The sequence below is a fragment of the Dendropsophus ebraccatus genome, chromosome 6 (assembly GCF_027789765.1).
Source record: "Dendropsophus ebraccatus isolate aDenEbr1 chromosome 6, aDenEbr1.pat, whole genome shotgun sequence".
Lineage (NCBI taxonomy): Eukaryota > Metazoa > Chordata > Amphibia > Anura > Hylidae > Dendropsophus > Dendropsophus ebraccatus.
In genome coordinates, this window is record NC_091459.1 from 38620478 (window position 1) to 38647558 (window position 27081).

At 41.8% G+C, this 27081-nt stretch overlaps 2 protein-coding genes across 3 annotated transcripts in view; one reads left to right on the top strand and one right to left on the bottom strand.

Annotated features, from left to right (window-relative positions):
- Positions 1-11603, top strand: part of CDC40 (cell division cycle 40) — a 46672-nt gene extending 35069 nt beyond the window's left edge. Inside the window, exons 9-15 of the mRNA XM_069973631.1 lie at positions 1531-1576; positions 3192-3293; positions 4095-4210; positions 6938-7071; positions 7562-7638; positions 9232-9376; positions 11002-11603. Of these exons, the coding sequence (XP_069829732.1) occupies positions 1531-1576; positions 3192-3293; positions 4095-4210; positions 6938-7071; positions 7562-7638; positions 9232-9376; positions 11002-11179 (798 nt within the window). The 3' untranslated portion in view covers positions 11180-11603. The remainder of the gene's footprint in view (positions 1-1530; positions 1577-3191; positions 3294-4094; positions 4211-6937; positions 7072-7561; positions 7639-9231; positions 9377-11001) is intronic.
- A 3778-nt stretch (positions 11604-15381) lies between these two features.
- The window catches only part of METTL24 (methyltransferase like 24), a 45902-nt gene continuing 34202 nt past the window's right edge, over positions 15382-27081 (bottom strand). Inside the window, exons 2-4 of one of the 2 annotated variants that reach the window (XM_069974838.1) lie at positions 26376-26488; positions 23781-24009; positions 15382-16970 (exon numbers count right to left, since the gene is read on the bottom strand). In XM_069974838.1, coding sequence (XP_069830939.1) covers positions 16656-16970; positions 23781-23975 — 510 coding nt within the window. In that variant the 5' untranslated portion in view covers positions 23976-24009; positions 26376-26488 and the 3' untranslated portion in view covers positions 15382-16655. The remainder of the gene's footprint in view (positions 16971-23780; positions 24010-26375; positions 26489-27081) is intronic. The other variant, XM_069974837.1, reaches the window with a different exon arrangement.

Here is a 27081-nt window from a genome sequence, read left to right on the forward strand (position 1 = left end):
TCTATTGAAGCGAATGGAGCTTGATGCTGCCATGATTTTGTAGCCCTGGATAGCCCCTTTAATAAAATTGGTGATTTCAGAAAAACATCTCAGTAGAGCCACTATGTGCTTCTGCATAATGTCTCCTGTAAGGGTCTATCAGGATTCCCTAACCTGCAGATAGACTTCCTTTATGCTGGTTGCCTAAGAGTGCGTTCACACCTATATCTGCAGCGGATTTCTCGCTGCGGATCACTGCTCTGTACACTTATGGGCAGACGAACTCGCAGCGGGATTCACAGCATCAAGATGTGTTTTGGCCAAACCCATACTTAAAGTGATCTGGTCACCCCCTTTTTGTATAAGGACGTTTCTACACAGCTGTTAAGCCTAAATTCTGCAGTTTTCATACCTATCTTTATAATAGATTTCTTGCTGTTTGGTCCACATTGGGCCCACGGCACCAATGTGGCAGGACTAAGTGACGCCCACTGATGATAAAAAGCATTTTTTCGCTGGACCAAACACCAAGAAATCTGCTATAAAGTAAGGTATAAAAACTGCGGAATTTAGGCTTTACAGCTGTGTAGTGAAGTCCTCATACAGAAAGGGGGTGACCGTATGACTTCAACCCCTTAAAGACGCATGACTGGTATACCCGTCATGCAGCCGTTAAGGGGGCTCAGAGGGCTCCCGGCGTGAGCCCTCTCTGCAGCCCGCGGTCCCCAGTTGCTATGTGCAGCCAGGGACCGCGGGTATTAGAAAAATTGTAATAAAAAGCGATCAAAAAGTCGCATATGCGCAATCAAGGTACCAACAGAAAGTATACATCATGGCGCAAAAAATTACACCTCACATCCCCATAGACCAAAAAATAAAAGCGCTATAAGCCTGGGAAAATGCGTTTTTCTTCAATTTCACTGCGCATATAATTTTTTTTCCTGGTTCCGCAGCATATTTTATGCAAAAATTCAGCCTGTCATTGCAAAGTACTATTATTGACACAAAAAATAAGGGCTCATGTGGGTCCGTAGGTGTAAAAATGCAAGTGCTATGGCCTTATATACAAAAAACAAAAATGCAAAAAACGACAATTAGCTCGGTCTTTAAGGGGTTAAAGAGTACAGTACAGTGTGGTCACAAGCACATTTAAATACACAGGAATAAAACTGCCAAATCACGTGGGCAGGTCAACGTGATGACATCATAATAAACAACACAGGTTATATATCTATATCTCCATCCATCATTTTGCTATCGGCTGCACATCTGTGCCGGGGTGACAGAGGTCCTGTCAGGTCCTATGTATTTCAGGGTTTATACCTAGGCTGTTGCCTGTGACGTTTTCTTTGTCATTACTTTGGTAAATACTTTGCAAGCAGTGTTCACATTAACGGCAAATAAATCAATCTTCGTATATGATACGTAGCATGTCTTTGTTATGGTAGTACTGTATTCATTTTCATATATATAGATGGATACCAATCTGCTTTACTTGTACTTCATTTCTTTGTAAAAGTTTAATTTATGTAAAATCGATTCTTTCTACAGCTTTGGGAAGTGTACAATGAACGAAGATGTTTACGAACATTCATAGGTACAGTATGGGTTTAGTTAATATACCTTTAAACTTACCTAAGATGTCCTCTTAGAAAAAAAAAAGCAGTCCCAGATTTTCAGCAACCAATCACAGGTTAGCTTTCAGCTTTGAAAATATGTAAGCTGAGGTGTGATTATTTGCTTTGATGTCCTTGCCAGAAAAAATTGCTAGTTTTCAGTTTAAAAAAATATTTACAATTTTTTTCCATTTTATAAAATAATCCTTAAATTTTAAAGTATGTTTAACATGAAAACTTACGTAGCTTCTGATGACACATTCCTTTTAAATACCCTGGCATTCCGGACCAATGCTCTGATGGTCTTTTTTTTTTATTTTTTATGCCCAAAATGGCCGCGCCAATTTTCTTTTTTGCACTTTCGTTTTTTCCTCCTTGCCTTCAGAGAGCTATAGTGCTTTCATTTTTCTATCTATGGGGCCTTGTAAGGGCTTGGTTTTTTTCTTTTAGAAACAAGTGTACTTTGTAACGGCGCCTTTCAATCCACCATAAAATGTTTGACAGAAGCCCAAAAAACCCCAAGAGTAATCTTGGGTGGCCGTGGGGAGTGATAGGCGGCCGTGGTGTACCGGTACGTTTAGGGTCATCTAGGGGTTAAAGCCTAAGGATCCTTTTACACTAAACAATTACCGGGCAGACTTGGCTGATTACCGGCTGTTCCGGACAATAATCGTTTTGGGTAATAGCTCATGCTGAAAGATGCACAATGTCGGCTGATGTTGTCTTTCAGAATACTCTGAAATATACTGTGTGTGAACCCAGCCTTATAGTCAGTATTTTGCAACCTCAACCAGGAGTGGATTAAAAACACAGAAAGGATTTGTTCACACAATGGTAAAATTGAGTGGATGGCCGCCATATAACAGTAAATAACTGCCATTATTTCAATATAACGGCCGTTGTTTTAAAATAGCAGCAAATCTTTGCCATTAAATGGCGGCCATCCACTCAATTTCAACGTTGTGTGAACAGAGCCTTTCTGTGTTTTCAATTCTGCCTGAAATATAATGTGTGTGAACCCAGCCTAACAGTGCTTCTCAATTCCAGTCCTGAGGCCTCAGCAACAGGCCATGTTTGGAGGCTATCCGATATAAAGAACACCTGTTATAATACCTGATAAATTGCGTATAGTGATATCACCTGTGAAATACTATGGAAATCCTCAAAACATGACCTGTTGGTGAGGCCTGAGGACTGGAATTGAGAAGCACTGCTCTAGAATTCTAAAAACGATAACGACTGTCTGCTGGCCGTCACCTCATGTAACCGGTGCAGCGGCAGCAGACCACTTCTCTCTTCAATATGCCACCCTGAGGATCTTAAGATCGTCCGGGCAGCCCCCCCCCCCCCTTCAGTCCCCTTCCTCCACACACATGCACTTGCAAATTATTGGTACATATAGGGGTTTTCCTTTTATTTTTTTTATATCGTGTTTTAACAGTGTAGTGTTTAATGGAGAGACCACTAGCTGATTACTACAAAAGTCTATTTTATGTTATAATAGTCTATGATATTTTATGAATAAATTATAATCCACAGATCACTCTTCTACTTCTTTGGAACTATATAAATAATGTTTTTGTTATTGCTTTGTAGGCCATAGTAAAGCTGTTCGTGACATTTGTTTCAACAATGCTGGAACCCAGTTCCTAAGTGCGGCCTATGACCGCTATCTCAAGTTATGGGACTCCGAAACAGGTAAAAGTCTGCTTTCTGTTACTCAGGTATAGGACATTTTGTATTTCCCTAGTTTATGATTAATTATATGATTCAGATGTGATGCACCTCCTATATATAAAAAAATAATAAAAAAAAACCTCTGAGGACCTACTGGGAGTTTTCACCTTTACATGTATGGAATATCAACATGCCTTCAATATCATTTGGGTTGTGATTTGGAGTGTGGTATGGCAGTCCCTTAATCCCAATTCTTTAATCAGAGGCCGCTATTGGGAGAAGCACTCTTATTCAATATTGTGATAATATTTTTGTTTAGTTTTTAAATGATTTAGATTTTCTGTATGAAGCCGGGGTAGCTGTTCAAGTGGTCAGCTTGAGAGATGTGAGACATAATCAGAATGTGTTTTGTGTGGTCAATAAACCATACTCTCCTACCCCAAGCATCCATAGGTGCTATTCTGATGGCTCTCAGTCCCTGATGCTCTATGCTTCCTGCTTTTTATGATGTTTTATTCCTGCAGGACTGCTCATTCAGCCAATCTGACTGCAGTTGTGACCTATTTCATCTAGCGGTTGGCTGAGCAGGCAGTTCCTGCAGAAAAGGAAACATTGGAGGCAGGAAGAAGCGGGGCTGGGAGTGTCGAAACAGCATCTGCAGGGGATTGAGAAAGTGTGGGTAGTTGCTGAAAATAAATTGTATCTGCAGATGTGCACAACCTATTTTATAACACAACATGCAGGTGACGTGCAAGTCCTGAATGTACAATGTTAATTCATGACTTTTTTTTTTTTTTTTTTTTTTTTTTTTTTACAAATTAGGTCAGTGCATATCCAGGTTTACAAACAGAAAGGTGCCATATTGTGTAAAATTCAATCCAGATGAAGATAAACAGAATCTGTTTGTGGCTGGGATGTCTGACAAGAAAATAGTTCAGGTGAGTTGCAGTGTAATTTACATAGCTTTTACTGGTGAGTTTTACAAAGTTTTCAGCTTTTACTAGTGAGCTTTACATAGTTTTCAGGTGAGTTTTGTGTTTTTGTTTACTAACCCTCAAATGTCAAACAAATTACAATCACTAAATCGTGTATTGGTCCTCACAAGTGTCTTCACTGTATACATAGGCTATAGTCCCTCAAACTTGTAAGGGGTTATCAAAACTGTAACAAGAAAAAAAATCTGTTTTAGTGTACACAGTTCTGTTTCTGCCTTTACTGTGGCTGTGTGCCCGCCCATGGCTGTATCCATGTTTTCCAGGATTCTCTAGGGTAGTCAAATGTTGATTCTCGCTCCTCTCTAGTCAGGACCTTTTCTTTGTTGGCCTTAAAGTTTGCACCAAATACACATTATTCTTTGTAGTGTTTTCATTAATTTAACCCCTTAAGGTCAAAGCCTATTTTCGTTTTTGCGCTTTTGCATATTCCATTTTAAGTTTAAAAGTCCATAGCGCTTGCATTTTTTCACCTAGAGACGTATATGAGCGCTTATTTTTTGCGAAACCAATTGTACTTTGCAATGACCGGCATTATTTTTCCATAACATATGCTGCGAAACCGGGGAAAAATCATTTGCGCTGTCAAATTGAAAAAAAAAACGAATTTGTTTTGATTTCGGGGAGTTTTGCATTTACGCCGTCCGTCCTATGGTAAAACTGACTTGTTATGCATGTTCCTCAAGTCGTTACGATTACTATGATATATAACATGTATAACTTATATTATCTGATGGCCTGTAAAAAATTCAAACCATTGTTAACAAATATACGTTCCTTAAAATCGCTCCATTCCCAGGCTTATAGCGCTTTTATCCTTTGGTCTATGGGGCTGTGTGAGGTGTCAGTTTTTGCGCCATGATGTGTTCTTTCTATCGGTACCTTGATTGCGCATATACGACTTTTTGATCGTTTTTTTATTACATTTTTTCTGGATTTGATGCGACCAAAAATGCGCAATTTTGCACTTTGGAATTTTTTTGCGCTGACGCCATTTACCGTGCGAGATCAGGAATGTGATTAATAGTTCGGGCGATTAAGCGCGCGACGATACTAAATATGTTTATTTATTAATTTATATTTATAAAATGGGAAAAGGGGGGTGATTTGGACTTAGGGGAGGGGATTTTTTATTAATAAAAACACTTTTTTACTTTTTTTTTTTACTGTAACTAGAAGCCCCCCTGGGGGACTTGTATATAGACAGCACTGATCTCTCATAGAGATCAATGCTGTGTATATACACAGCAAAGATCGATTAGATCGGTCATAGATTACTATGGCCTGCTGCAGGCCATAGCAATCTATTGCCGAGTCGGGATCAGCGTCACTCCGACGCTGAGGCCCGGCACGGGCAGAAGAACGGATCTCCCCCCCCCCCCCCGCGATCGCATCGCGGGGGGGAGATCCGTCCCACTAGACACCAGGGACGTGCGGCGCAGTGCCTCTAAGTGCAGCTGTCAGGTTTGACAGCTGCACTTAGAGGCTTAATTAGCCGGCGCGGCAACGGGACCCGCGCCGGCTAATAGAGGCACTGCCCGGCTGCACTTGTCAGCCGGGATCAGCGCCGTTCAGAGCGCGGTCCCGGCGGGACCCCGCTCTGAACACCCCGAGCGGCACCATGACGTATCAGATACGTCATGGGTCGCTAAGGGGTTAATTGAAATGCCACCCATAAAAAAAAAATTTCTATTGTGTTAAATGGGCTTTCCACTTTGTTGGGCTTTTGTTCACACAATGGAATTTCTGTCAGGAAAATTCAATCACGGATCCGCATGCTGCCAAAAGAATTGACATGTCAATTCTTTCGACGGATTCCGCTAGAGGAATCCTATAGAAGTCAATGGGGCTTGAATTCCGCTTGAATTCTGCTCCTATTCTGCCAGAGATAAATAGGCAAGCATTTTCAAGCAGAAAACTTCCCTTTTCAATTCCTCAGTGTAAACGCATCCTAACACTAGAAAAACTGCTTTAAAGTCCTGACCACTGGGTGTCTCCCTTACCAATAATCTTCTTTCCACTGCCTGTTAGGGGAAAAACATCTCTATTAAAGGGGTTATCCAGCGCTACAAAAACATGGCCACTTTTCCCCCTACTGTTGTCTCCAGTTCAGGTGCAGTTTGCAATCAAGCTCCATTTACTTCAATGGAACTGAGTTTCAAAACCCCACCCAAATTGGAGACAACAGTAGGGGGAAAGTGGGCCATGTTTTTGTAGCGCTGGATAACAGTTTTAACAACCTGAGCAAGAGGGATTGCATAAAGTGGTAGTCGGGCCTACAATGTTCCCTGTTCTATTTACTATGTAAATCCAGTTTCGAGAGAAATCCAGCAGTGCTGTTTTTGAACACCATCTGGGCCCAAATGGTGGTGTGTTATAGAGGCTGGTGATGCATCCATACTGTTAGACTAGATCTATTGCACCACAAATCTACCGCAAAATCCAAATGTGGACATTTCTGTCACCTTTGACAGAAAAAATCACACAGTTATGCACAAGGAAGCGATTGCTCAAAAGTGCTTTGCAGAAACATGGGTGAAGCAAAAGTTTGCAACCAGTTTTTTACACCAGTTTTCTGCTATTTAAAAACAAATCTTTATTTTTTTTTTTTTCTCTTAAGCTTGGACAGTCCAAAATATATATAATTAATTATATTGTCTTTCAACCTTTCAGTGGGATATTCGAAGTGGGGAGATTGTCCAAGAGTACGACCGACATCTGGGAGCAGTGAACACAATAACCTTTGTTGATGAGAACAGGCGTTTTGTAAGCACCTCTGACGATAAGAGCTTGAGAGTCTGGGAGTGGTAAGTCCAAGGTTTCCAGTTATGGTCCAGTCTGCAATTATTGGACTGTACACGCATGACATTGCTGCTATAGCAGGCATAGAGATTTTGTGGGGACAAGCAAACCTCTTCATCAACCTCTTTCCCATCTGAACATATGCTTCTGTGTTCCAGATGGTATTGATTCCGAGTTTCCCAAACTTTTGTTCATGTTTTTTGCATTGCTCTTCTGTATATATTTGCATCTGTAATTAATGCTAAACAGCTTGAGCCAGTTTTAACAACTGCAATTTATTTACTACAATAATTCAGTCATAGGAGTATATTTTCATTAAAGAAGACCTATGCCCATGGGGTCCGTTGGGTGTCAAAAATAATGTCAGGGAACATATTAGACAAAATATTGCTGCATGTTTTGGGGTTATTGTGGACCCTGTAACAGAAGCTCTGACACATATGTGGGTAGAGCTATAGTTGTTGTGTAAATAACCAATTGTTTTGTTCCTCTTAGGGACATCCCTGTAGATTTTAAGTACATAGCAGAACCAAGTATGCACTCAATGCCTGCTGTTACCTTATCACCTAATGGTAAGTAAAATTGCTAATAAAGCAAAAAGGATTTTCCCCTTCATTAGTACATAAAGGATTTGAGTAAAATGCATATGATTCTTTTACTAAGATTACAGGGTTGGTATATAACTTGTACTGCATTCGGTGCTTTTGGGAAATATGGTCAAAAGATGATTCTCTTTGCTGAAATCCTTGATCTACATCCATATTTGTCTATGCTTACTTTACAAATAAAAATAGATTGGAGGAGAAAAAGATGTTATCCAGGCTAAGAAAAACGTGGCGGTTTTCTTCCTGGAACAGCACCTTTGTACTTTGTGTGGGTTTTGCAGCTCCGTTCCATTGATGTTAATGAAGCTGAATTGCTATACCACATCCAACCTGGGGACAGGGGTGGAGCTGTTTTTGCAAGAGAGAAGTAGTATCCCGGATAACCCCCTTAACTGGCTGCCATAAAATATTATCCCCCAGTTTAAATAGGGTGCAAAAGTACCGTGCAAAAGTTTTTGGCAGGTGTGGAAAAAAATGCTGCAAAGTAAGAGCGCTTGAAAAAAATGAAGTGTGAGGCCTGATTCTCACATTCTTTGTATTCGGTCCGTGCATGGACTCTATGCTATTTAATGGACTATCTGAACTCTTCAGCATCATTTTTATGATGCCATGAGCTTCAAAATGGTTAAATTTCAGTGCTACTGTACTGTAAACAATTATACACTTTTCCTTAGAACAGGCAGACTCTATGGGAAGATCGCTGATAATGCTAATCAGTTCTATGCAATGGCAAAGCATTGACCAGTATATGCAGTCTAATCATTGCAGGTAAAAGTGCCCTGAGGATATATATTATTTAAAACCTTTTTTTTTACACTTTTTGAAAAAGTCCCTCCTTTTTTTTAAAAACAAACAAACACAAAAATAAACATATATCGTAGCATGTGTAATTGTATGATCTGGGTTTACAAAGCATAGTGAAACTGCGTAAACCAAAAGAGGAAATTAAAAAAAAAACAATTAACGTGCAGATTTTTTGTCACATTTCAGAAAAAAATTGTATTATAATCGCTTAAAAATTCCCACTACAATAATATGATACAAATAAAAAACCCTGATGAAGTTAGCAGGACGGGGACAGGGCTAGGTTCTGGGACCGCTACTCCATGCTTTTGAGACATGAATGCACTCCTATTACTTTAGATATCATTTAGAGTGCCTGCCTGTTCTCTGGTTGCTCTTACATTACGGCCAAAATAGGCTGCAGAGGCAAGGGGTTAGGCTGTTTTGGCATGGCCTTTAGTTATTTTCTTGGTTACTACTAGCACTGCTTTTACCATCCAGTGATCACCTAATCAGCATCTCAATTAGTAGATTTAGGTGTTTAAAAAAATATAGGGGACACATTCCCCTATAAGTAAGGTCTTCAGATGTAAGATAAGGTCATCTACCTCTCTAGCTACTATGCCAAGGCATGTCTGCAAACTCAAATAAGTATCTAAACTGACCCGACTGAATTTAATGTAAACCTTTCACTGTTCAGATGGGGTCTATTTATGCCCATTGCCATAAAGTGATATTTTGTGTATGTGAATTTACTTTCTTCATATTGATTCACAGGTAAATGGTTGGCTTGTCAGTCTATGGATAACCAGATTCTCATTTTCGGGGCACAAAACAGATTCCGATTAAATAAAAAGAAAATTTTCAAAGGACATATGGTGGCGGGTTATGCTTGTCAGGTTGACTTTTCTCCAGATATGAGGTAGGCATAAAAGGAATAAAGTGTGAGCAGATCCTAGGCAAAGCATAGATTCTTTGTGTTTGTATACAAATTTTGTAAGATAAATGTGTACGTATACATATATATATATTATATTAAAAAAAATGTACCCGCACTGATTGGCTGAGCGGGACGTGAAGACACTGGAGCCCTGAAGCAAGCCGGAGCGGGGAGCAGGTGATGTATACGGTCTGGCGGCGGGCTGCTGACAAACTCGCAGCCGGATGTCCATACTGCTGCGAGTTTGTCTGCCCATAGAGTGTACAGGGCAGGGATCCGCAATAGGTCTTGCTGCGAATTCGCAGCGAGAAAATCACTGCGGATGCGCCTAGTGTGTTTGTACCCTTAATGTATTTATTTCTGTGGATCTGTTGTGAGGCAGCTGGCCCCAGCAAACAATTTGATTCCAGCTCCCTGTGAAAATGAAAGGCGTAATCCTATTGGTTGCTAAGGCCTCCAACTGCCGTTTCTGCTGAAGAGCTGCAGCACTAATTATATCGCCTGCGTGTGCAGTGTGGAGATTCTCCCATTCATTTTTATGGGGTGCTCTTCCCCCCTCCCTCCCCCTCTCCTGTACATCTGGCGGGGACGGGACCTTCGCTCTAACCTTCCTGGGCACCCAATGTATCTGTGGGCCAAATTTGGGGTCAAACGATTCAGGCGTTTGGAAGTCTATAAAGGACAGACAGACTGACTTTCATTTTTATAATATATATATATATATATATATATATATATATATATATATATATATATATATATATATATATATATATATATTCTCTAATAGAAACAATGGGGGAGAGTTATCAAACATGGTGTAAAGTGACTCCGATCTGACCATCAGATTCCACCTGATGAGGAATGAAAGGTGGAATCTGATTGGTTGCTAGGGGCAACTGAGCCAATTTCACTTTACACCATGTTTGATAAATCTTCCACCTTACCCATAAACAATTTATCTTGCAAAATTTGTAAAAAAAAAAAAAAAATTGAGAAGATTTTTTGAAGCATTTAGGCCATACATCTTTGATTTGATTTCTCTTGACCAAGATCTCTTGCTCTAGATAGAGAGATATTTATATCTCTCTGTCTTGAGCAAAAGATATCAGTCGAGAGAAATCAAGTCAAAGATGTATGGCCTAAATGCTTCAAAAAATGTTAATTTTTATTTTTATTTATTTTTTACAAATTTTGTAAGATAAATAGGAATTTTTGTATGGGTGATGTTTAGAGATGAGCGAACTGGGTTCGGGTCGATCCGAACCCGAACGTTCGGCATTTGATTAGCTGGGGCTGCTGAAGTTGGATAAAGCTCTAAGGTTGTCTGGAAAAGATGTATACAGCCAATGACTATATCCATGTTTTCCACATAGCCTTAGTGCTTTATCCAACTTCAGCAGCCACCGCTAATCAAATGCCGAAAGTTCGGGTTCGGATGGACTCGAGCATGCTCCAGGTTCGCTCATCTCTAGTGATGTTTCTATTCGAGAAAATCTTCCGTAACAGAAGAAACTTTTTATTATCAGTAATATAAAATGATATTTGTTACTTTTAGATCCTACCAGTATAGAAACAAGAATTTATTCTATTTTCTTTTTATCCAGCTATGTGGTGTCTGGTGATGCTGATGGAAAGCTGAACATCTGGGACTGGAAGACTACTAAACTATACAGCAGATTAAAGGCCCATGATAAAGTATGTATAGGTGCAGTATGGCACCCTCATGAAACATCCAAAGTTATCACCTGTGGATGGGATGGCCTCATCAAACTGTGGGACTGAATGTCAAGTGCCGCTGCTGGATGAATACAGAAAGATTATGTTTAAAGTATTTTTATCTTTGCATGGGCGTTCTAGATTACTGGGTTCACTGTAAGAAAGAAGACAAATTGAACAAAATTTTATTTTGCAAAGGAATTATCCATCCCCAAAGTAACTGATGGGCCCAGTTCTTTTAGCCCCTATTTGCTCATACCTTTTTGTGAGTGTACTTTTTTTTAAAATCCACCAATTCTGTGTTCCTATGAGTATTTTGTGGCCTCTATGAACACTTTTACTGTGTCCAGGGGGTGAAAGAACCTTCACCAGCAGGACTTAGTTTTTTAACTGTATCCCAGTATTTGTGTATATGTAAGCTCAGACATAATATGTGTACAGAATTTTTTTATTTTTAAGTGAAAATTAAAATTGTAAATTTAGTTTTTTTTACATTGGCTTTATTGCATTTTTCATTTTATTACAAATCAATCTGTAATGTTTAACCCCTTAAGGACAGAGCCAATTTCGATTTTTGCTTTCTCATTTTTTCCTCCTTGTGTTTAAAAGGCCATAGCACTTGCATTTTTCCACCTAGAAACCCGCATGAGCCCTTATTTTTTGCGTCACTAATTGCACTTTGCAATAACAGGCTGAATTTTTGCATATAGTATACTGCGAAACCAGAAAAAAATTCAAAGTGTGGTGAAATTGAAAAAAAAAAACGCATTTTGTTTATTTGGGGGAAATGTGTTTTTACGCCATTCGCCCTGGGGTAAAACTGACTTGTTATGCACGTTCCTCAAGTCGTTACGATTAAAACGATATGTAACATGTATAACTTATATTGTATCTGATGGCCTCTTCTTCCTCCTGTCTTCTCCCTTGTGTGCGCCTTGTGGATCCACTAGCAGGCGTGATGACGTCATCGCTCTGCGCCTGTTGGTGAGATCGCATCCACGCAGGGTTGAGACTAGAATGGAGTTTCTAGAATGAGGTCCTCCCCCTGGAGTCTGTATTCTAGTCTGTTCACCATAGAGGAGGCCAGAATGGAGTTACAATCAGGAGGCATTACATGAGGTATACCGGGGGGAACTACAACTCCCAGCGTGTTCAGCCTGTTATGGTAGATCAGAGGACATTACAGGAGATCTAATAGGACTACAACTCCCAGCATGTCCAGCCTGTTATTATCGGAGATCAGAGGACATCACAGGAGGAGATATGAGGAGGACTACAACTCCCAGCATGTCCAGCCTGTTATTATGGCAGATCAGAGGACATTACAGGAGGAGCTATAAGAGGAGGACTACAACTCCCAGCATGTCCAGCCTGTTATTATCGGAGATCAGAGGACATCACAGGAGGAGATATGAGGAGGACTACAACTCCCAGCATGTCCAGCCTGTTATTATGGGAGATCAGAGGACATTACAGGAGGAGATATAACAGGACTACAACTCCCAGCATGCCGAGCCTGTTATTATGGCAGATCAGAGGACATTACAGGAGGAGCTATAAGAGGAGGACTACAACTCCCAGCATGTCCAGTCTGTTATTATCGGAGATCAGAGGACATCACAGGAGGAGATATGAGGAGGACTACAACTCCCAGCATGGACAGCCTGTTATGGGAGATCAGAGGAGATATAAGAGGAGGACTACAACTCCCAACATATCCAGCCTGTTATGGGAGATCAGAGACCATTACAGGAGGAGATATAAGAGGAGGACTACAACTCCCAACATATCCAGCCTGTTGTTATGGGAGATCAGAGACCATTACAGGAGGAGATATAAGAGGAGGACTAAAACTCACAGCATACAGAAGGGAAGTATAAGTGAGCCCTGCCCCCTCATGTCACATGACAATGATCACAGGTCCTTCATCCACCTGCATCCTCTCCCGTTCTCAACCCGCCCCATTATGATGTCACTACAGGGCCTTCCCCAGTGCAGCAAACACGGCAGGTCCTTCCCCAGCCCTCCCCCGGACTTGGGGTCGGCAGCACCCGCCCCCCCGGGGGGTCGGTGATGTGATGGGCGTCTGGCTCACTGCTCGGGCAAGTGTCGGGGGGCCCCTTGAGCGGCCGTGGGCCCCAGCACTTGCCCGAGTATGCCCCCCCCCCGATAAGTTTTGGTTCAGGTAACATAAGCTGTGTCCATGTTTTCCAGGTAGTCCTAGGGCTGCATCCAACAACTTCAGCCACCAGTAAGCAAACGCAGAGACTTCCAGGTTCATCTTTAGTCCCAGTCATGTAGAAGAACCTATATGTTTATACAGTGCTTCCAGTGATAATGGTTCTCTGTGCAAAACTTCAAACCAAATTATCAGACCAAAAGGTAGAAATATTCAATTCTGTACCCAACTACAGAGAAGATAGGCAACTTCTCTCCTATTAAATGGTGATAGAAGACAAGACAAAGTTCTTGGACCTTTAATGAAACACAACTTGGGGAAAATTCACTGCCTTTCCAAATGTTAAAAGATAATTAGCATATAATTTATGCATAGGTACGTCCATTAGGGTGTATATATGGTGACTATACATATAGAACAGCAGCATGCATGGAAAAAAGCAGTATAACCTGGCACAATTGATTCATGGATCATGTTAAACATGGCTACGTATGTGTGTGTACAACTGAAGCAAGCAATGGATAAAGTAGCAGAATGACCCAGAAGTTACTATGATAGCTTCCAATGGGAAAAGAGTAGCGTAACAGCCTTACTTACCTTAGTAAGCAGAGGGCACAGGCCCGCTAGCAGAGAGGTTTAAGGAGGAGGACACCATCCTGGTACTCTCCCTGTACACATGTACATCTTATGCCAGATGTGATGCTGGGCAGCCACAGACCCTTGTTTTTGGAGCCAGCTGTTTTTTGTTTTTTTTTATACTTACGCCAGAAGCTCCACTTGACTGGCACCATGCTGGATTGCCATAGCCCTTTTTAGTCAGAATCAGTAGGATGTTAACCCTTATAAAGCCAACCCAAAATGAGCAGCCTCTCAAGCAGCCTGTAGGTGGGTGACAAAGGGGCTGTATACACCAAGGCCTTGGCAAGCAAGCTCAGGTGAAACAAAGCAGTCTTCTACTCCTCCATTTTTATGTTTAGAATGTGAATTGCAGCTGGCAGATTCTCTTTAAACTGCTGCCACTGTTAGATATATGAAAGTTATAGTAGGTCCGGCAGACGCAGTCCATGTGTCTGCCAGGTAACCTGGTTAATAACGCTCAGTGATACAGAGGGATGCCTCACACCAGAGCTCGGCACAGCCGGGGGTTAACCTCTCACTACCCACTGACTGATTTCCCCCCCCCCCCAAAACTACTCACCGCAGAGGTTTACTATGGGCCCCCCCCCTTCCTCCCTGTGGCCCCCGGGTGCAGGACATGTTCAGTACATCACTGCTACAGCTGCTGTGTCACATTGTGTCACCCCCCAAGCCATGGATCAGTGCAAACCTCAGATATGCGGCTGCGGTTCAAAACAAAAACAAAAGGACCGCGGCACTGGCGCCATTCTATTCATGTGCAACGCTTAAAGCAAATGTACCTGTTGGTATATTCACTTTAAACCTTTTTGCATATTTAATAAAAAAAAAAATACAATTCTACAATTGTTAGAAGTCATTTAAAGTTTTATTTTCAAATAATTACGAGTGAGTGATACTCAATAACAAAATCAAGTATGCCCGATGCTATTTAATAAAGGAAGCCATCATAAATACTTCAGTCAGACCGCCACTAATCGGATACCCATCACTCATCCTCTGGATAGGTTATAAGATTTAATTGTGGGATAACCTCTTTAACCAACACAATCCAGTTATGTTTGCATTACAAAAAAAGTGGACTGGCCTTAGTGAACTCATATCTGATACAGAAAGATGTATTTTACAATGTTTGCTATCCACAGGATCAGAATTCACACTTTCCTTTTAGATACATTTTCTGCAGTCATGTCTAAAGAATTTTGGAATGTTTGCTTCAAGTAGAGCGCCACCAAGGTTACACTGTGCGTAGCTCATATCATTTACTAGAGATGAGCAAACCTCGAGCATGCTAGAGTCTATCTGAACCCGAATTTTCGGCATTTGATTAGCGGTGGCTGCTGAAGTTGGATAAAGCCATAAGGCTATGTGGAAAACATGGATATAGTCATTGGCTGTATCCATGTTTTCCAGACAACCTTAGAGCTTTATCAAAGTTCAGCAGCCCCAGCTAATCAAATACTGAACGTTCGGGTTCGGATGGACTCTAACCCGGTTCACTCATCTCTATCCTTTACCTACATCAAAGAGGAAGGCTTCGTATAGTGCACTTGCCACACAGCTACTTTTGTACACACAAACTAGGGGTAAAAATAACAAGTCTGTTCCCATCTTTCCTGCATCCTCGACAGCATCAGATTCCTGCTGGGAAGCAGGTTATGCAATGGTATGTAATTTTCTAACCGTGTGAAAAAGCAACATTAGGGTAAACAGGGAATACTACTAGGTCACATAACATTAGAGACTATAATTTTTCAACTGCTTCAGTTGGGTCCCTATTACACAGAGTGATAATCGGGCCTATTATCACTCCGTGTAATAAAGCCAACGATCAGCCGATGAAACGCTTGGACCTAAAATCGTTTGGCGGCAACTGCTCATCGCTTCGTGTAATAGTGATGTGCAGCCAACATCTGACAATTGCCCTCCCCTCCTGGCGATCCCAACCTGTGGTCGGCTGAGCAGCCAGTCAGCTGACAGGCCGCTCAGACGCTGCTGCCGCCAAGACGTGGAAGCTGCGAAGCACAGGAGGGAAGACTGGGTGCAGGGAGAGGTAAGGTATCGGGTGTTCGGCCAAGGGCTGCATGGACATCGCTGACGATGTCCATGCAGCCCTTACTGCCTGATTATCGACACTCATTTACTAAAATGATTGTGCCGTAGTCTGCCTGTGTAATAGGACCCTTACTTGTATGATGCCAGGACACCAGTGACAACAGCTGTAGTTGGCAGGTGAACACAACAGTGAGTCCTAAATTCTGACAGGGCCACCAAATCAATAGATAAGTCTTTGTAATACATTGGCATGTTGTGATCCTTGACTGATGGTTAGTATTGAGTCCCGGGACCTCCAAGAAATCGGTAACGGGATATCTGAAAAAGATTTTTCCAAACCAGACTTTAAAATTGAGACTCTGCAACCTTGGCCGTCGCTGATGTTTTGTTTGTCTTTTAAAATGTTAATTTAAAAAAATTATATCTGTCAGCTAACAGCACAATATTTAAAAAAAATATTATTCAGAGGGATTTGAAATGGTACATCTGCCAATATCCTGATTTTAACAGCAGGGAGAGCATTAGGATTTTTCATTTAAAACAGGGACTTTCCCTACAATACAAGCTGTACAGCAGAAACGTAATTTCACAGAATGTCCACATTGCTTTTCCTTCATTAAGCAGCATACAAAAAAAAACATTTATTTGTGTAAGTCATCAGATATGTTTGGGTCATGTCCATTTGGTATTTATCCAGCTCAGTATATAGCAACTGCTTGCATTGAAGACATCCTTTTTAAGAAATAATTGTGGTTTAGAAAAGTCCTTGTATGAGTAGAAAAGCTTGAAGTCCTTGTGCTCCAGCTCTTTGAACAAGCTGTACCAGTATCTGACAACACTGCTGTCATTTCCACTGACCTCAAACCCAGGCCAGTGGAGGTGGATCTCCAAAACAAGCTGTCCAATCTGCTCTATAATGCCCTCTAGTATAAGGTTTTCCAATATCTTCCACTCTGCGCTTTCCATGTCTGCTTTAAGGACATCAATCTGAAAGCAAAAACACAATAGTTAGGTGTGTTATGTGTCAATATCTCCAATGATAGGCAATGGAACATAAGATATGAATACAGGATATATACCATTTAAATCAGGTTTTAAGCTAAACATATTGATTTTTCTTTTTAAGACCCCAGAGGCAAAAAAAAAAAATCACCCCTAAAAGATGCAGTTTACATCTACCATTGACCTTAATTGAGAATGATAAAAAAAAGTGTTTTCTGATTAGTTATTTACTATGTAATTAATAAGGTATATTATGATGCTTGGTGTACTGGCTTCATTTTTGCAATGATACTTTATATATGGTTAAGGAAATAGCTCCATAGTGTTCCCACAACATCAGAGGCACTGCGCAATTATTGAACATCACATCCAGACGTGGTTTTCACATTCGCCACTGGACGCTGAGGCTCTGAAGCCAGTGCCCTCAGTTGGAATGTTCAACATGCGTGGACGCTCTTCTGCCCAACGGCACATGCGCGAATGGCATTAACAGGAGCGCCCCCAGAGGAAATTGTTGGCGCAGGAGCGAACTGGCAAGTTGGCATGCGGCCCTTGCTAGCAACGGCACATGCATCCAATTACGTGATGCCAACGGGGATCAGGAGGCAAGCTAATAGGTAAATATGCATGAATATGGGGAGGAGGAAGACAACAGCCACTACTCCACTTTGACACTTGGTTACAGTGTGTTTGTTAAAAATCTACTGCATGGAGGCTTTCTAAACAGGGACCATGCACACAAGGGGACACACACCTATACTACACTGTCAGCACCTTGGGTCCAGTACGGATGCTGACAGATCCCCTTTAAAAAGCTCAAGCCAAGAAGTGGACATTTTTCTGCTCCTCGGCTGATCGCTGACACTTTAACACTGTCCAATTATCCTCTGAATGAGAGTTTCTAGCAAAGCTCCCTGTTAATAATCGGCCCGTGTAAAAAAGCATTTTAGAGCAATCAGCCTTTTTTGGGGAGGGTGCATGGTCACAAATAGACGGACCTTATCGTACTGTAGACCCATGTTTGCTTTATCATATTTTCTACTTTTTAGTTCTTTATGCATTAGTATAAGTTATATTTTGGAGATTATTATGGTCCAGTTAAAATTTCTTACCCTGATGTGAATTATTACTAGATTTTAGTAATCAACATTTATAAATTATATATATATAAAATATATTTTACATCAAAAATTGTATTTTATTTGAGAAGTTTTATATACATGTTGTAACATAGTAACATAGTTAATAAGGTTGAAAGAAGACAAGAAGTCCATCAGGTTTAACATATATATATATATATATTATTTTTTTTTTTTAGTATTGTTAAGCCATTTGCTTTCAGGGTCACAATTTTGCCTGAGGATACATAGACAATGCTTTGTGAACTCCTGCTATACCACACCTTGCATGTCAACATAAGAATGAGATAATTACTTGGGCATGAAGTTATAAGGTTTCGCCCTACAGGCATGGTTGAAAAGGGAAAGGTCCACAAATATCAGTATAGGTTGAGAAGCATAATGGTTTCCATACGCACAAGTATAACACTGATAAGAGAGGACTGTTTCATGCAGAACAATTGCTTATTGAGGGAAAGGTAAAAATGATTGATCGCTTTACAACTCAAACACTGACTGTGATTGAGTGACAGCCAAGGTTAATAGTTTTGGTCAACTAAACAGTCTGTCAATGAATGTTTCTAAAAAGATTATTCCTCCATTGCACAGCATCATTGAATTTGTATTGTCAGGTTGAATGCCAAAGCCAGAATGGATTAAAATATTGGTTGAACAATTGTTGAATGATAATTTGTCCATCACCCTACTTCTATGTAATGTGCATGGTCACCGTTGTACTTTTAAAGGTTAAATACAATTCAGACTTTAGTCAGACAGTTCCAGCCTAAGACAGCTCATCTAAATAGCATGACATGGATGTTAAACAATAGAAGATTATACTTTTAGGTTACAAACCCACTTGCCGGATCTGCAGCGAGTCTCCTTGCTGCGTTTTTGCAGCGAGACTCGCTGCAGATCCCGGCCCTATACTTTCAATAGCAGAGAAACTCGCAGCAGGGATGTACATCCCTGCTGCGATTTTGTCTGCAGCCCGCCCCATTAACCCCCCGGCCGCCGGACATTATACATTACCCGGTCCCCGTTCCTGCTTGCTTCGGGGCTCCCGGTGTCTTCACGGCCCGCCCGGCCAATCAGTGCGCTGCGGCGGGGCAGCGCACTGATTGGCCGGGCGGAACGTGCCGGGAGCCGCTGAAGCAAGCAGGAGCCGGGATCAGGTAATGTATATCCTGCCCGCCCCCCTGCAGCCCCGATCGCCCCCAGCCCCTGGCCGCACGATCGCCCCCAGCCCCTGGCCGCACGATCGCCCCCAGCCCCGCAGCCCCCGGCCGCACGATCGCCCCCAGCCCCCGGCCGCACGATCTCCCGCAGCCCCCGGCCGCACGATCGCCCGCAGCCCCCGGCCGCACGATCGCCCGCAGCCCCCGGCCGCACGATCGCCCCCAGCCCCCGGCCGCACGATCGCCCCCGGCCGCACGATCGCCCCCAGCCCCGCAGCCCCCGGCCGCACGATCGCCCCCAGCCCCGCAGCCCCCGGCCGCACGATCGCCCCCAGCCCCCGGCCGCACGATCGCCCCGCAGCCCCCGGCCGCACGATCGCCCCGCAGCCCCCAGCCGCACGATCGCCTGCAGCCCTGCAGCCCCCGACCGCACGATCGCCCCCAGCGGGCGATCGTGCAGCCGGGAGCTGCGGGCGATCATGCGGCCGGGGGCTGCGGGGCTGCAGGCGATCGTGCGGCCGGGGGCTGCGGGGCTGGGGGCGATCGTGCGGCCGGGGGCTGCGGGGCCGGGGACGATCGTGCGGCCGGGGGCTGGGGGCGATCATGCGGCCGGGGGCTGGGGGCGATCGGGGCTGCAGGGGGGCGGGCAGGATATACATTACCTGATCCCGGCTCCTGCTTGCTTCAGCGGCTCCCGGCACGTTCCGCCCGGCCAATCAGTGCGCTGCCCCGCCGCAGCGCACTGATTGGCCGGGCGGGCCGTGAAGACATCGGGAGCCCCGAAGCAAGCAGGAACGGGGACCGGGTAATGTATAATGTCCGGCGTCCGGGGGGTTAATGGGGCGGGCTGCAGACAAAATCGCAGCAGGGATGTACGAGTTTCTCTGCTATTGAAAGTATAGGGCCGGGATCTGCAGCGAGTCTCCCTGCAAAAACGCAGCAAGGAGACTCGCTGCAGATCCGGCAAGTGGGTTTGTAACCTTAAGGTTCTGTCCTGACTTCATCAGGGTCAGTAGCATACATAGGAGAGAGAGGGCCCTATTATGGCCTTGAATTTTGGCTCCCAGTACAAAAAGGTCTGTTTTATACTAACAATACTCCTTGGTCCATTCTGCAATCCATTAAAGCAGTTATTCAGAATTAGAAAAAGCACAGCTGCTTTCTTGCAAAAACAGCATCAACCCTGTTGTGTGTGATATTACAGTTAAGCTCTACTCACTTCTATGGAACTGGGCTGCAAAACCCACACCCAAAGCTAAGGATAGGAGTTAAGCTCTTTCTGGAAGATAGAGGCCATGTTTTTCTAAGCCTGGATAACCCCTTAATTCTGATTTTTTTTTTATTAATAGAAAAAGGAAAGTGACCATTTATGGCTGGACCCCCTCTCTCCAAGGGCCCCATAGCAGCCGCATTGTCTGCCTCTATGGTACATACACCCTTGGTCCGGGCAATACATTTGCTGAATTCACTAGGGAAAACTTCCTAGCATATAAGTCAAACATATCCACAGAGTACCTCTATAAGCCTCTGTAGGGGAGGTATATGGTTTTGGTATAACCGTATAGGAAAGCGCAGTAGACTTTTAATGCTAATGACTTTCATTTTTTTGTCTTACGTGTCAGATCTTGTGTTTTTATAACTTCTCATATCACGCCAAACTATTAATGTGAGAAAAAGCATTTAATACGCTCTGCAGTTATTACAGCCATATGGTATTAATACCGCTCATCTTCTGTGGATTTGCGTTTGGCTCATAGCTCCCGATACATAGTGAACTCTGGGCAATTGCATCTTTACTGGAACCAGAACTTTTAATTCTGCAAATTTGGTAATAATAATTTTATAGCATATTAAAAATACAAACTCCATACACCCTCTATAAAAGTCAGCTTCATTTGCAATTACACTCTTAGCCCTGGGTTATATTGTAAATGACAGCAAACATATTTATTTCTGAGACATACAATTACTTTAATTAAAATCAGACAGCAGGAGATAATGAAGAAGAGATGTAAGGACATCTAGTCAGGGAACATATAGTGTATTTCAATTTATATTTACTTGTTAAATGCAATTCTGTTCTAAGCTAGTGGATACACAACCTCAATAGTGTAGTCCCACCACTACTCTTATCCTTTTCTACATCAGTGGAAGAGTGATTTGTGTCAAAAGGAATCAGAGCACAAGAAGAGGCTTCTTCATGTGATTAGAGTAAAACATAGTTTCCCAATTTCCCTAATGTTAACCCTGAAAGCAGATAAGGATGCTCCTGTACTTATACTGTGTGTACATCTATGCAGAAACCAATGTATGAAGCACATTCTGAGAACTATATCCTAATTGCACTCTATGTAGCCCAGAGAACTGGCATAGAAAGCAATGACAACATCAGATGTTAATTTTAACTATGTCTAAATGGGTTTGTCCAGACATGTGATTTTCTAGCTATATGCTCCAGGAGGGGGTGATTGAAAACAATAACTTAGGGTCCTATTACACAAAGTGATTTTTAATGACTAACGAAAAATGAGATTCTTTATCGTTAACCTGAAATCGTTCACCATATTACGGAGAACGATAGTCGTTAGTTACGAATGAACGATGAGCCAACGATTAATAATGATTTTAGGGTCAGATCTAAATCATCCACAAACGATTTTTGATCATTCCCTGCAATTAAACAGAACGATTCTCATTTAAATTTGAACGATATAACGATTTTTGGCACAATAATTGTCTCGTGTAATAGAGCCCTTACACTCACCTCCCTGGCCCCCGCACCACTAGCATCATCCAGCTTTGTCCCGCTGTACGGCTGCAGCATCTCGTGGAAGCTAGTGCCCTTGTTAACAAGTAAACCTTAATTCAGATCATCCGTGTCCCGCGATTGATAGAGGAAGAAATTCTCCTGACAGCTGCCTACGATTCTGGGGGCCATTGTGTTGCAGGTCCGCCCAGCCACTCAGAAGCAGCAATGGATTATTGTTTGCAATCTCCCCCTCCCTGGACATGTGGCTAAAAATGCCCATGCCCAAACAACATCAAATAGCTTCAGGGAATTCAGTTTCTATGCAAACAAACACATTGACTAGAATGAACACCTATGAATCATTTTGATCTTTGCTCAAAAGTGAAATTCCTGACGCCTGCGGTTTTAAGATGGGTTCGTTTCCAAATCACCAAACAGTTCTGTGCATGAGCGAGTTGTCAAGGTTTGCACATGTTGCCATTCTTACATCTCTAGGTGTTCCAAAGAATGACACAGCATATAAACTAATAAGCAGAAACTATGCCACAGGCTGAAATTTTAGCACTGGATACAACCAAATAGCTTTATGCTGTTGTAGGTCAGTGAGAAGAACCAAGAATCACCATGTCTAGAGAACAATCTAATCTCATTTCACTTTTTATATTTACAGCAACCTGGAATTATTAAGAAAAATTATTTTTTTTCTTTATTCATTATGTAGCTGGTAATTATATATAAATAAGCTAGCATTCCCTTATTTATTTCAGAATTTTATGTGAAAATTCCTAGAATCCTTCCCTTCTGTTGCATCATGTGATCACAATGGTGATGGAAGTTACATGTGTGTCTGTGCTTTTAACAGAATCCCCATCTGTACTAGAACCACTTGTATGATGAACCTGCATTGACTGTTTCACCAGATCTCTACAGGAGGGTATAGGTACTACCATCACAGTTATTGATGGTGCTTATACTGTTTCTTGTGAAAGATGCATTGTGGTCGAAAGGCTGTTATATACTTATTATGCACAATAAATTATGTGAAGAATTAAAACACCTTGGATGTTGTTGGATTTTCTGGATGGCTTACACCGTTCCTGTGAAACAGTTAAAATAGTGTAGATGGCAGTACACTCCCCCTGACTGTATACTTATGGTTTTATATCTTAGGGCCAGTTCACACAGAGTAAAAAAAAAATCCCACCAGCCTCTGACACATACTGGCAGTCTATGGGAGGCTTGCGTGCCTCCTCTCTCCGCTCGGAAGAATTGACATGTCAATTCTTCCGTGTGAAGAGAGGAGGCGCACAAGCCTCCCATAGACTGCCAGTATGACACAGAGGCTGGCAGGAATTTTGCCAGTTTTACTCCATGTGAACTGGCCCTTATACATATGAATATAGAGGGGATCTAGGTGTAATAGACAATTAGGTGGGGTGCTGTGATGAAAAAATGTGTCTACGCTGTCGCTTTAAAATAGATAATACTTTATAGATAATACTTTACTGTAAATACTTTACTAAATTTCAGTAACAACATGTCTTCTCTGTATACATTGGAAACTAAACTATAATGCCACGTGTCTGACAGAAAACTGTTCTCAAGTTTACTAGAGAAATCATGGCTATGGGCATCAAGGGAGAAAATACAAGACAGAATTTATGAAAGCATAGTTAGTCAACTTTTTATACAGCTAGAAACTATGATCTGTTAGGATAAGAAAGGTTAGCTAATACACAAGTGTACTTACCTTCCAATGTCCAAATTCATTGAGAATGGTCTTCAGCTTCTTAGTGTTACTATGTAATCTATGTGGAGCTATAGCCGGGTTGGGATCTCTCCAATCAACAGACAGACGATGATGCCAGAGGCGCTCTGCTTCATGGATGTGAGCAGATGGGAGGCTCGGATCAAACCGATGGACTTCACACCCTCCCGAAGCCATGCTGAATTCAAATATGTTCTCCTCTTCACCTAATCTGAAAATATATTAAATTATATCATTACTACTATATATCTTTCAAAAATATTAGGGCTGTGAAAAACAGAAAAGAAGCACAGAATATGTATTAAAAATGGAACATGCTTAACCCTTTAACGACCCTGGAAATTTAAATTTAGATTTTCCTCCTTTCTTTCTAACAGCCATATATTTTTTTTATAATTTTTATATCTACAGAGCTTGTTTTTTTTGCAGGCCAAATATATATTGTAAGGGTATAAACACACACACCGTATAAGCAGCGTATTTACTGCTGCGATACGCAGCAGATTAGATCTAAATAACTGAACACAGCATCAAATCTGCACCATCAAATCTGCTGCAGATCTGCTGCATATTTGCTGCGTATACGCTGTGTGTGTTTGTACCCTAACAGCAACAACCTTTAATTTACCATAAAGTATACTGCGAAACAAGTTCTTTGTAAGGTTAAAAAATCAAGTTGGTACGATTACAACAATATACAATTTGAAAAGTTGCCATCATCTTTCACTACTTTTAAAAACATGGAAAACATTTTTTAATAAGTTTTTTTTTTAATTGCCACTTTCTGACCCCTATAACTGAATAATTAAAGTTAATGCAACAACTGTATTTTTTCTTAGTGTTTCCCTGAAAATAATACAGTGCCTTATATTAATTTTTACTCCAAAACAGACACTATAGGGGAAATTTATCAAACGTGGTGTAAAGTAGAATTGTTGCCCTTAGCAACCAATCAGATTTCACCTTTCATTTTTCAAAGAATCTGTGAAGAATGAAAGGTGGAATCTAATTGGTTGCTAGGAGCAACTAAGACAATTGTTCATTCCTGGCGGGGTGGAGAGAAATGAGACATGTCCCCTGGAATACTAACATCCTTACGGGACAGGTGGTAGGATGGGCGGTGATCGGTTGTGCATCGGGACACGTGGAGGACATTGGGGGCCATGGACCAAGCTGCCTGCGGCTTCGGCAGTAAAGCTTCACAATGGGATTAGGTGAGTCCTGGGTGGCGGCAGGCAGCCTTACTTTCGGGGGGTGCCCTAATTTAGTGTAAAGGGGTGCCTTATTTTGGGGGGGGGTGTTGCCTTACTTTACGCTATAGGGTAGAGTAGTAGGGGTGTCTTATTTTCGAGGAAACACAGTACTAATAAAACAACATACTGATACATATTTCTGTATTCCTATGTATTTTTAAATTTCTAGTTGTAGTTTTTTTTTATTTTATTATATATTCTATACATGGTCATCTTGCCTGGTGCGTGTGTTAACAGAATTAAGATGTGCTTTAAAACAGTTACAGTAAAGAGACAGCGTTGTCATCTCGCCTGTGATAAGATCACTGCTAAAATGCATGAATTCTGGCTTTTTATTTATTACATTTTTTTTTTTTTTTTTTACAAAAATTGGGAGTGAAAATCAAAATCACCAAGAATTCTTAACATGTTTTCTTGTAAAAACATGTTTTTAACACTGTTTAATGCTATAATAGCATATTCCCTTAATACTGAGGTGGATGTGCAGTATTTTCTATTACAGAGTTTGCCCATAAAGTTGAACTATCATACTCTAAAAAGGTGTCTAACATTTTCAACTGCAGAAAAAAAAAACTGGAGCCATGGGATGTACAGAGGATGAACAATTTACGTATATACAAGAGTCATAGCCACAAAACTATTTTTTTTATCTAGTGCAGATTAGGAAGCAACAGTTATACAAAGCTCAATGGAACATGTGTTTCCAATAATCTGAGAAATGTGTAGTGTAAACTGTGACTAGAGTTGCTATGAAAAGTGGAGCCAAGTGACACAACATCTAGCACTGTGCAATATCCCTTAAGATAACCCATGTCTTATTCTGAAACATTTTCCGTATTTGGTTCTGTTGTCATGGAGACTTTTCCCAGTTTTATTTAATCAAATACTGAAACTCTCTTTGAAAACCATTAGTACCCAGAAAAGCCATGCATCTTAAAAGTGAATACGTAATGTGCCCTAAGGAAAATAAGAGTCACTAAAAGATCTGCAATCTAATTTCCCTATCTCGCACAATATGGATAATATATTACTATGTTTAAGGAGTGGGGTAAGAAACTTACAAACACTGGTAGAACATACAACCTACATGTGAATGTTGCCCAGTGATAAATTTAAATGCATGAGCCCCGTGCCGCAAGGTAATGGTGTATGGACCCGTTCACACAGGCAAGAGCCACCCTGAAAATACCACATTCAGGGGGCATTCACATGTTCCACGCAGACAATATGCTATTGAACAGAGTTCGGAGCTCCCAGCATCATCATTCATCAAAACTGTGTGTCAGTATAGTAGCGCAAACATTTAAATAGTTTTAAAGCTCACAGTTTGAATGTCCCCTAAATCAGCAGATTAATTGCTGTGTTGATTTGATGCTGATTTTGATGAGGATTTTCGAGTTTGTTTTTTTCTTAGCTTTTCTTAGCGCCGGAGTACTCCTTTAATGAGAGAAGGGGTTATGAGAACAGGCAGCACAACGGGTCGGTTCTTGACTGTGCGTCCGGGAAACACCATGTATTCTCAGCCTTATTCAAATAAAGAACTTTCTGCCTTTTGTCCTGACCCAATTCCTCACAGATTTTAAGCTCCTGCCAGCAGGGCCTTTGTTCCACTTGTTACAGTATTGAGGGTATGTTCACACTAAGGAATAAGCAAGGAATTGAAGACCCAATGACTTCTATAGGATTTCTCTAGCAGAATCCGCCCAAAGAATTGACATGTCAATTCTTTGGGCGGAAAGCGGATCCACGGTGGAATGGGACATCGCTCACACTGAGCAAGAACGTCAGAATTTCAACGAATTTCAAGCAGAATCTGAGCTTAATTTTACGCATATTCTGCTTAAAACACACTGAGCAAGAACGTCGGAATTCTGCGGCGGAGCGCTCCTTGCTCAGTGTCCCACTGTGAGTGAAAGAGTGAGCGGAGAGCGGCGGCAGCGGAGGAGCGCGCACCCTCTCATTCATTCCGATGTTCTTGCTCAATGTGAATGGGGCCTTAGGGCCGGTACACACTGAGCAAACACGGCGCA